The 11,862-nt window shown below is 44.9% G+C and overlaps 1 protein-coding gene across 1 annotated transcript; it reads right to left on the bottom strand.

Annotated features, from left to right (window-relative positions):
* Positions 1-398: 398 nt before the first annotated feature.
* Positions 399-11,626, bottom strand: LOC134023000 (syndecan-2-B-like). The gene is made up of 5 exons (XM_062464774.1): positions 11,320-11,626; positions 4,510-4,642; positions 2,306-2,463; positions 1,991-2,165; positions 399-1,797 (listed from the first exon to the last, which is right to left on the bottom strand). The coding sequence occupies exons 1-5, from the start codon at positions 11,377-11,379 to the stop codon at positions 1,634-1,636; spliced, it is 690 nt and encodes a 229-aa protein (XP_062320758.1). The 5' UTR covers positions 11,380-11,626; the 3' UTR covers positions 399-1,633.
* Positions 11,627-11,862: the final 236 nt, after the last annotated feature.

The following is an 11,862-nucleotide window of genomic DNA, read 5'->3' as shown; positions in this document are numbered from 1 at the left end:
TCATGGGTTTCCTACATCGCTGCCAGCTGTACCCTGTTATTAGACAGGGCCTAACAAGAAATGTAGGAGCGGTGCTTTAACTTTGCTGCCAGTGCCTTTGTCAATTACAGCCCCAACGTTTCGCACAGGCTTGTTTTCTACCATCTACATGTCATTATTGTGACTGTCAGTTATCAAATTACCAGCAGTTGACCGTTTATCATCTTTTCAATTTTTCACTTTTCTATTAGGCCCACTCATCGCTGATAACTATGTTTTTTTTGGAACTGTCATCCAACATTCCATTTTGTAGTGTAGGAGCAAAATCGTGACAACATTTTCAAACCGAATTTAAATGGAGCTTGCATCAATATCTGTACGCTAGAAAGGCGAGTAAAAAAAACGGAAAAAGGGAAATATTTTATATCAAGCCACTTTGTTTATTCAATATTTGCCACCACAATACTGATTGATTCTGAAACACAACATTGCCATATTAAACTGTGCTTATGTTCACTTAAAAACACTTCCTTGGTCCATAACAAAAAAATAAAAATGATATAGAATGGTAGGCACTTCAAAGGCTTAAAATATATTTTGTGACCATACATGGTAAGATTTTCAAATGAAATACTCCTAATATGTATAAATTAATGCACATAAATTATAGTACATAAGACAGAGAGACGGTGCTTAACATACCAGAGACTACACTAGACAGAAGGAGACATCATGGATATCATTAAGAAAAATGTTCCCTCCTTTGTACCCTTGATCGTACCCTTCACAGATCTGAGAGGACTGGGCATGCCTGGGCACCACAGGCAGGCACTGCTTCAGCTGGTTGCAATGTTGTTGACATATACAAAATCCTAGCAGATATATGAAACACTAACTGGAGCATATCTGTGGGAGCCGAGAGTCAAGTTAGTTCACGCGCTGGACCTTCATCAAAAGACCTTTCCTAAAAAGGAATATCAGTTTTTTGGTCATTTCTAGGAACATGAGATAATGGTTATGCTACATGACAAAAACTATATGAATTCATCAAGTAAAAAATAAGACGGCTACTGGCTTTATGGAATTATAAACATCATAATATGGAAATGCAAGCTAACGTGCTCTGACAATCATTATTTAATTATAATCAGCCATTTTTCTATTTCTGTAATTTCATCGTTTGTCAAAAAGAGAGGCTACACATGTATCTATAAAGTAACAAAAAAGTCAACAAGACATCAACAACATAGAAAATCAGTTTCACTTTCTTATGTGACAAAGTTCTCAACAAAACATCTCCAAAATAAACATGAAATGTAACAACTCAAATTGCAATAAAATTAGAACCAACTTAGCCTCATAAAAGGTATATATTTGTTGTTGAAAAAATTCCTCCTTCGGTACCATGCGGTATCAACCAACAGCATTGTAAGAACCCGAAATTTGAAGTCTCACTTTTCAGAAAAGTCTATGGATGCATCCCAATTTAAAAGCGGCTCCCTCACTTTGATTCCCATCCATCACCTACACTGATATAAAAAAGTTTGTCCTTATTCCAACACACAAGTACAGCTATGAGGAAGGAGGCAAGGAAAGGAAGCCACTCTACACTATTGAGACGCTGCCTCTGAGGGGCGGTTCAGGGACTCGTAGTTCAGGCATAGAACTCCTTGGTGGGGGCCTTCTGGTAGGCGGAGGGGGGAGGCTTGCGCTCGCCGAGGTCATAGCTGCCCTCATCCTTCTTCCTCATGCGGTAGACCAGGAGGAGGATGAGGAAGATGGCGAAGAGGAAGCCGATCACCCCGCCTGCGATCACCGCTGCACCAGAACAGCAAACAACGCTCATGTCATTATATCAAAAAGTAGAAGACAATAGAATAAAGTATTCCTGCTATTTAGGGAAATCAGACGAGAGGCAGCTCAATCTGTAATACTTGGGGGGAAAAGGGTGAATCATTGAATAGACAGGAACAGAATATTTATGCCCAGGAGGATAGAGCTGAGAACCAACCTGCTAGCACCTCTGTCCTCTGGAACAGGTTCTCAGAGTGGACCTCTTTGCTCAAGGAGTCCTTTTCAGGCACCTCTCTGCTATTAGAAATGGTGCTGGGAGCCTCACTGCTGCTGAAAGTGGTACTGATACTGGTACTGGTGCTGATCCAATCTTCTGGTTCATCTACTGGTACCTGGGAGAGACAGACAGGTTTTAACATCCACAAATAAAAATGAAGGAGGTGGAGAGGCAGACAGCCAGACGGACCAGTCAGGTAGGTGGGCAAACTGGTAAGTGTGCGGACAGAAGAGACGGACAGGTCAGGTGACCTACCTCTGTAACGGCGAGCTTGTCATCTTCCTCGCGACTGAACGTCTCCACCGGGTAGGTGGGTAGAAGGGGTGTGGTCTTTGTGGGCGTGTTTTGCGTAGGCTCCTCCTTGGGGGAAAAGTTCCTACTCGAGATGACAACATCCACGACCTCATCAACACCTAGTGAACAAAACAACCAATCACAACAAGGCAAGAAAACATGTCAATGAGGAGAGATGCATTGTACAAAACGCCGCTCTCCGGCCACAGATCTAGTTGGTCTAGCGTGTCCACACCCTCCTTTTTGTGTGGCAGGCTTGCAAAACAAGTCATTCATTATTAAGATGGCCTCTCTATCAGACATCTGCTGTGTGATTACACCAGCGCTGGCTGAACGCACACCACCGCAAGGTCACACATCTGTGTTGGAACAGACAGCTTTCACACTGGAAAGTAACCTGCAGGACTATAGAATCATGTACTCCAGTTCTCCAGCTCCAGTCTAGGAGCCTCCAATTCTGTACTATCCTCAGTTAAAAGACTTCTTCAGAAATAAATGCTGAAACTGGTAAAAGTAAACACCCTATTGTGTCTCTGGTAGCAATTCATACAGGAATACTGGGTGGTTGTGTATGGCCTTTTATCAATCCATGTTTTTTTTATTTAATCTGATTTCCAAGAAGCCATTAGCCTGGGTGCCAGCCGCCCACAAAAATATTTGGTCGGGAAGTTGGGTCTGGGGTCGCTCAGTTGGGGAAAAACTATGTCCGAACAAGAGCTGTTCGGACCAATCAAATTGTCAGGGCGGGCTTTATACGACGAAGGACAGATGATCAACAGTAACGTAATCAACCACATCACCAAAGAGCGCTTGGGTTGAATTAGTTTTCAACAAACAACATACTACGTTGTTCTGATTGGTTGTAGGTCTATCCAATTGAGCGAAGAGGCATTTTTTGTCCGGGTTCGGTTGAAACACGCCCCATACTCACAGCCCAACGGAGCGGTATCAGACTCATATTCTGACTAGAATTATGAGTATGACAACGTCAGGCTAAGAAGCCATTGCAAGAACACACGCAACTTGCGTTCTTGAGAAGAACGTTCTTTCCAAGCGTCTTGCACGACCGCGAGGACGGAGAACGATTTGAGATGCATGTGTTCTCAAAGCGAGGAAGATTGTGGCCGACTCCTCCCACCCTGGTCACTCCCTGTTTCAGTCACTCCCCTCCAGCAGAAGGCTGCGGTCCATCAGGACCAATACCACACGCCACAAAAACAGTTTCTTCCCTTCCGCTGTTGGCCTCTTCAACAAGGCCAAGGGTTCACACTGACTTCATGACTTAATGCCCTTAAAACAAAACAGCTTTTTGCACTGGACAATACAATCCTGTACCATTTGTATTTTTTGTAATATTTGTATTTTTATATTGTGAATTACTGCAACTTATATTTTATTTTATATTTTATTGTAGTTTATTTTAATTTTTAAAATAAACTATACAATTTAATTGATTAAATTAAAAATTTAATTTTAATCTAATTCCTTTGCTAGTTATGTACCCTTAGTATAGTTAGTCCTCATATTAAAATTTTTTGATTCCTATATGTTTAATGTTTGCACCTTCCTGCCAAAGCAAATTCCTTGTCTGTGCAAACTTTCATGGCGAATAAAACCCATTCTGATTCTGATTCTTGCAATGACTTCTGGGAAATCAGATGCGTTCTCGCTGACCAAGTCACCATCCGATGCATCCTCGATAAAAGGGGCGGATCAAGAACATTTCCGGGTATTTTTGGCGCGCTTGGTGACGTGTTTTTTGGATTGGAACCATACTTGGGCAATGAAAGATGACATCAAACGAGTTCGCAAGAACACAAGAACGGGAAAAAACGTGGATTGATAAACATCCACCGTCTGACTAACACACGCTGTGTCAGCTTCAGTTCCTGATAATACCAACTGATGTCAGGATATTTAGTTCCGCTTTGTCTAACCCAACAAACCTTAAGGGAAACCTACAGTACTGGATCAATTTAAAATCAATATTTCCATAATGGACTATTTTGTAACTATAAAGAAACATACAAACAACACAAACAGTATAGCACACTACAAACATGCCATTCAGTCGTTTTGTTTTTAAAATTGTGCCTAAACAAGGTTAAGCTCTTTGGTGTGTGTGTGTGTGTGTATGTGTGTGTGCGGACGTGAGCGGTACATACTGATGTCTCCGGAGCCTGAACCAGAGTTGAAGTCGTCATCGTCCAAGGGGTAGTCACCTGACTGCTGGTCCTCCAGATACAGGTCATCTGCCGAGGAGGAGGGGGGGGAGGGGGACCGGGCCGAGACGAAGGTCTGGAGGGAAGAGGTTCATTGAACTCGTACAACAAACGGCATTGTGTGTGTTTGTGTGTGGGTGGATGTGTGCGTCTCTACGCGTGCGTGAGCCATTTGGCTCAGCTGATGTGTCGACAATAGCGAGGCCCTGGTTCAATTACACAGTGCTGGTTGTGAGGATGACAAAGACAAAGTGACAGACAAGGCTAATGGCCAGGACTGCGGCTTCAAAGCCGTCAGCAGAGCAGAACTGGCCATGGTGGTTCCGGGCTGTTTCAGGCCCACTCAAGGAGAACACGGGTTAAAAAGACATGTGAAGGCGCCTGTGTGAGTCTAAACAGCCTTGCAAGATAAACAGACATTCACTTCAGGTCTTCTGTTTGGGATCAGTCAGGGATTCGGTGGAGACACAGACAAGCAGTTGACTGGTGCCCCTGTGTTCTGTTGTTCTCCGCACAAGACAACAACAGTCTCTGGTGTGTGTGTGTGAATAAAAGATCAGAGGGAGAATTGCAAATAGGCCATTTGTATTCCTCAAAGTGAATGAGTGTGTAAAAACACAAAGGAATGGAGGTGAATCCCAGATGGCGTTCATAGAAATGCCACAAATAGTGGACCACACGCACACACAAAAGCAGTACCTACAACATCGTCCAACCGCCTTGGCGAGTTTTCATCCATCCTCAGCATGTCTTTGAAAACAGTCAGCCTAACCTCTTCTATGTGACCAAAGAAAGAGCCAACACAAGCCTGTGGAAGTTCAAATAAACTAGCCTAAGTTCTAACTGGCTGCGGTACGTCATTAGACAGGAATGTTAGCACAGTTGAGCACCTCAGGCTAAACGTCTACAACGTCATGTCAAGACAGATTGACCCTCGTTTCTCCTCACTGTTTAATGATAAAGAGGTGGTGATGGAGCAGGACAGAGTTACCGTTACCTGACCTGCTGAAAACCCCCAATTTAGAATGTATGGCTGTGTGTGTGTGTTCGTATGTGTACATTTACGTGTGTGTGTGTGTGTGTACATATGTGTGCATGTCTGCTTGCGTATGCCTGAATATGTGTGTTTGTATATACAGAATTGTGTGTGTGTGTGTCATACGAAGGTAAGCTTGGTGTTGCTGGTCAGGAGCATGAAGGCAGAACAAGGGGGGACATTGTACGCCGGTCTAAGTTAGGCTTCAGACAGGTCTTTCAGTCAGCGCCAGGACCGCAGCTGAGAAGGAAACACACCCTCTGCTCACCGGGCACCCACCTCCTGCTTGATCCCTACACACAACCCTGCCAGCAGGCCGGCCAGACACACACCCAGACAGCTCACCGATAAGCCAGCCAGCCAGCCAGCCAGATGACAAGCCAGCCAGCCAGCCAGCCAGATGACAAGCCAGTCAGCCAGCCAGCCAGATGACAAGCCAGCCAGCCAGCCAGCCAGATGACAAGCCAGCCAGCCAGCCAGCCAGATGACAAGCCAGTCAGCCAGCCAGCCAGATGACAAGCCAGCCAGCCAGATGACAAGCCAGTCAGCCAGCCAGCCAGATGACAAGCCAGTCAGCCAGCCGGCAAGCTGGCTGACCTGTGAGTTAAAGAAATCGGCCACACATCCACCCAGACAGCTTTCCAGCCAGTAGGTAAAGTCAGCTCGGGGGTGCCATGGCTCACCGGGTAGAGTGCCATATGAGGCCATGATGCAGCGACCCAGGTTCAATTCCTGTTCTTTCTCTCTTTCTGTCTCTCTCTCAATTTTTTCCCCAGTTAGCTCCCCATTCAGTCAGCCACCTACCCCACCAGATTAAGTAGATAATAATATTCCTTCAATGAACCAGTCAGTCAGAGAATACTTTTCTAAATCTGCTTATAGCTAAACTGTATCTTGTTTTTAGGACTGTTGGTAGAAGTGTGGTGCACAAGCATACACCGACAAGAATAGGAACTCTTGTGGTAACCCAGATGGTACAGTAACACACACACACACACACACACACACACACACACACACACACACACACACACACACACACACACACACACACACACACACACACACACACACACACACACACACACACACACACACACACACACACACACACACACACACACACACACACACACACACACACACAGAAAACACAGGAAGGACATCAACGAAAACACACACGCACTGAGGAGACCACAGGAGGAGCACCGACACACCATCGTGAAGCATGCAGAGCACGGTGGCAGAGAGAGAGCTACGTTCGGCTCAGGGATGAATACAGCCCTTTCAGACCACAGGCATGTCTGGTATGCCTGATGTGCTTCCACTAACACAGGTGTCAGCCAGGACGCAAGCAAATGAGGGGGGTGGGGGGGAGGGAAGGAGGGAACACTGTGTTTTCTCCAATATTACTGCCCCAAGACTCTCAAGGAAAGGATGTGCTGTATAACCTATGGTGGAGGTCTTACGTAACCCTGCCATCAATCAGTTTGGAGCCCAAAGGCCACTTTTACATTCCATCATGTAGTCGGCGTGTGACACATTCTCTGGCTCAGTCTGATGCAATGCATTGCAATCGACTGACAAGTGTTAATGAATGGCTTATCTTTGCTTTTTGACAACACTGTGTCATCATTAAGTAGCTGGCACAATAATGATCTTGTCCTCCAGGGGAGATGATCCGAGGAGACTAGCTGATGGGGACTTGACAGCTGGAAATCCCTCTGAAATATTTGCAAATCAAATGTAACTGCATTTGAGTAGCACTTTTGGTTGAACAATGATAGAACATTTTGCAGATGTCACCTGGGATCGCCTCACTTAGAGAGAAGATCTTCAGTAGAGGTCACAAGACTACTACTTCAGCTGTCTGGACATCAGCCCTGATCAAATCAATAGAACAAACCACCCTTAGCCCCTTGAGACTTGACTCTCTTTTCGCTGCTCTCTCTCTCAGAGTTTCTATCTGCTGACAGCGGTGGAGTGTGCCCATCACAGATCCCTTCATAACATGGGATTATCGGACAATTACTGTCTCAGTCAGACTCTGGATAATTACAGACTTTCACAAGTTCTCTAACTGGATCCCACGCTCTGAACTGAGAGCGCCGAGCAACCGATCACTCCCAACTGAGCACGGAGCTAAAGTGACACCACTGGGGCGCACACACACACACACACGACACATCCGTGGATGCAGATGCACACACACACACACAAACACCTGAGGGTAGCCTCAGACAGCTCTGTGGTCTCTGCTGCACACCTGCCTGCCACGCTGAAGTGGGTTAAAACAATTAGCAGTCTGAGTGAACAACTGGCATCATTAGCAGGGGAAAGCTAACAAGGGGGAAGAACTACACGACTGGAAAATGAGCTAGAGGGGAGCTCACTCGAGTCATCCAACTTCACCATGCAGACATCCAATCTGACTGCACCTACAGGCTCAAACCATAGAAAGCAACTGCAGATAACAGTTCATGCAGTTAACCCCCTCACTATGGGGTCACCTATAGCCCCTTGACACTGATTAAACTCAGTTTCTTTGTCCACAAGTACAGATATACTTATGTACTTTTCTACAGTCCATGTGTAGGCCAGTAGGACTGAGCCACAGTGACAGGCTGCCACTGTAATACCAGAGACAGACATTCTGGCACTCAGAGACTGAGAGGCTCTAGCAAAGCCACACAGCTGTATTTAAAAGGACATGTTAGGTTGGGTGTATTTTCCTCTATCCTAAGATGAAATCAAGTAGACTACTCTCTCAAGGTGCTAGGCTGTGTGGGATCCGAAGTCCACTTCAGACCGCTTTGACTACCATCTTGTTTGGTGAAACTAAATATATACAGTGCACAGCTTTGGTTGTTGATTTCCAGAACGAATGTGATTGTTACAATTTCCAAATGGGCCTCTGTGCTCATTTTGGCAACCTACGTCTCCCCCTCTTTCCCTCCCCTTCTACTCCGCCTCCTTCTCTCCATACATCCAGTTGACCTTCCAACTCTGACTCACTTGTTTGGTTCCAGTTTTACCAGGAAGAAACACACATCTGCAGCAGATACATACAAAAAACATCTGGAGAGGGCAGCTTTGTTATCCAGACAGCGCTGGAGACATACATGGTGAGGAGGGAGGGAAGGGGGGTGGTGGGGGGGGAGCATTCCAGGCATGATAGGCAGTCATATCTATCAGCACAGTCGACAAGAGGGTCATTCTGACCGTAGGACGTCCGTCGGCTCAGGTAAACAACATGTCAGCTTGCGTAACACACACAACGGTGTGTGTGTGTGGGGGGGAGGGGGGCAGTGTATAAACAGAGTTTAGTACAGTCAGCTGCCATCACAGAACATCTGGTCCCCGTTGCTGTGGAGACATTGGGTCAAAGGGAGGTGAGCAACATCGGGGTTGACAACGCCAGGACAGACCCTCAACGGCTCAGAGGACACAGGGAACAACTTCTTAGAAAGGTGAATATAGGGTACGGTACAAATTAAATTCAGCTTGGGGTCCAGACATACATGCCATATAGACCAAGGTAATTCCCTGCTCTGTTTTGAACCGTCCACGTCCAAGTCTGGGAAGGTCAAAAATCACAAGCGCAGTAAAAAAAAAAACCTTCTCCCCATGAGTCATAAAGGACACACAATGTTCTTTTCAGTTTCCATTATGTTGTCTCCAACATCCTCATCAAACCAACGCCGGGTTAAGCTGATCTACGTCCAGAGCTTTAGCATTTAGGCTCACAAGATTACGCTATCGTCCCAACAGGATGTGTTCAAGGATGCTCTCCTAGGGGAATAAGATTTTTTTTGTATGCCTCCACGCTCCGTCTGTCTTTCGCTTTATTGTAACTGAATTGCCTATCTGTCTCCATGTCAATTCTCTCTACCTCCTCCACTCACTAAATCCAGGTCTTCACCACTACTTTCCGTTAGCTAAGCTAATTAACCCGGAGGAGGAATGCAAGCAGAGCTGCTTCAACGCGTTGTTCCACTCTGCCATTTTCCAGCCCGGGGAGAATTCTGTACGACAGTTTTCTATTTCACACCCTATTTTCCCCACCCTGAGAGCTTTTGACAAATGTCTTGAGCGGGTGGGTGTGTGATCACAGACAGCCACTGCGACTAACCCCAGTTGTTTCAGCGCATTGACGAGCTTCATGTGGAACTTCCCCATTGAGTACCTTAAAAAAAAAAAAACCTCAGGGAATGTTATGACTTCATGTCATTTCCTAAAGCCTCAGTGTTATCCAAATATAATCTGTTCCCTTATACACACACGAACACCCAAGCGCAGACTAAGATGGTGGGGAGTTTCCAGTCATCTCATCACCTCCTCTAAGGCTGCTGCATGAGGCTTCCAGCTAGTGTTTATTAGGAAGTGTAGCCCAGATGAGTGACAGAGGGCCTGGAGAGGCAGGCACAGACAGACAGAAGGATGGATGGGTGGCCTACTCTGAGGTACCTGTGCCACTCAGGGAATCGACAGAATAGTTGTAACAAGTCAATCTCAGGTGTAGTTTCTACATAGTAAGGCTCACTTGTCTGAAAATCTGATGCCGGTTATGAAGAGGGTGTACTCTACAGCAGTACTGGGTGGTTATCAGGCTCTGCAGAAGCCAAATAACAACCCTTCATTTGAATCAGGTGTGTTGGGAGCAGGGAGACATCGAAAGCATACAGGACAGTGGGTCCTGAGGACCAGGGTTGAAGACCACTGCTCTACAGTGTAGGTTCATGAACAACAAAGGGAACAACAATTTTCACTACCTCTTCCTGCTTTTGATGACACGTCTAATTCTAAATATAGTACTTAATTCATCCAATCAAATTCCAAGTTAGACCCAATGGAAAATATGAAAATGTAAAGAGTAATCAAGTAATACTGGTTATTCCAGTAGAGGCATGCAGTCCTTCACACCTCTGTTCCAAGCCTACCGAGTGGCTCATCATAGAATTTGTCAGGTGCTTACAAATAGGTTCACATCTGCTTTCAAACTGTGAAGGGCGCTGTAGAGTTTATGACCTTGTTGTTTATGGTTATATAACCTGCCAGGTTAAAACTGGAAAGATGCATGGCCTGGTCAACACAAATAAATAATCCCTGGGTTCGAGTCATGGTCCCACTTCACAAAATTAAGCTCAAAGATTTATATTTTGACGAAGAAAACTGTGTGGTGTAGTCAAAATCCACCATCTGAGATTGTATAAATAAATTGGAAGGCTAACCACGAGTGGTGGTATACCACCTCCGCTATGATGACACGATATGAAACTGCTCTTTTTAAGTAACGATACCATGCCAGCCAATGCTGTAAAAACTGACATTCTTACACAGATGATGCAGGTCTAGGACAGAAGTAAACTCAAACCATAGCGAGATTATTTCAAGTGGCATGTCTCGATGTTGACATTAGTCAACTTTCTTAGCCTTAACGTCACTTTTCTCAAAATAACTTGATCTTGAGTAGAGGCTATAGGCTACATGTGGGTTTAATTGGTCTCCCTTACAAGAGAAAGTCCCCTAATTATGTTAATGAGAATACTTTAAAGACGAACAAAACAACCAACGGACTTGTGCCCACATTTTTTATGTTTAACGCTACATGAATTCATCATGACTGGTTCGAAATACGCAACCAAACCCAGACACAACATATAGTAGGCTATAGGTGGTTAAACTAATTCAGAACTCAGTTGTGGGAAATAACTTACCTTTTCACTCATAAAACTCGTCGCTACCGCGACAAACAGCAGCATCCAAACATTCCTCATTATTCTCTGGTGCTGTGATGTTAAGTAGAAAAAAACAGTAAAACGCGCTAACAATTTACCAAAAATCTGTCACTCTTTCACTCCTAAAAGACTACGACCAAATCATTGATCATTCAAATGTCCCCTAAACGTACACCGCGATGATAAATATATATGCAGTTCCTCCACGTATGCTCCTAAACCTGCTTCCCTACTTTTCTATGGACGTGAAACGAAGGTCTTTAACGTAGAGGGTATTACGCAAACTGATGCGCTCAGCTTGCAAAGCATGATTCGAGACTGAAAGAAAAAAAAGAAACGCGCAAAAGGACCTTTCTTGTATGTCCTGGATTACAGATCTCTGATCAGTTTACCCTTTCCAAATGGCGCGAGTGCTAAAACGCAGCTGGTCTATTATCAGCTTTTTCAGATTTTTTGGGACCCCGCAAACATGTTTAAATGCTCAGGTTTCTATTGTAAATAATACAAGAGATGATTTAATTA

This window comes from Osmerus eperlanus, chromosome 7, assembly GCF_963692335.1.
Source record: "Osmerus eperlanus chromosome 7, fOsmEpe2.1, whole genome shotgun sequence".
NCBI classification, from domain to species: domain Eukaryota; kingdom Metazoa; phylum Chordata; class Actinopteri; order Osmeriformes; family Osmeridae; genus Osmerus; species Osmerus eperlanus.
The sequence above is the reverse complement of the archived record's forward strand: the minus strand, read 5'-3'. Positions and strand labels throughout refer to the sequence as shown.

Excerpts from the sequence above, each read along its gene's own strand:
- LOC134023000 (XM_062464774.1), bottom strand. The coding sequence starts at position 11,379 with ATGAGGAATGTTTGGATGCTGCTGTTTGTCGCGGTAGCGACGAGTTTT. Across the intron at positions 2,166-2,305 it reads ACAAGCTCGCCGTTACAGAG|GTACCAGTAGATGAACCAGA; the intron begins GTAGGTCACCTG and ends TGTCTCTCCCAG. Across the intron at positions 1,798-1,990 it reads GAGGACAGAGGTGCTAGCAG|CGGTGATCGCAGGCGGGGTG; the intron begins GTTGGTTCTCAG and ends GTTCTGGTGCAG.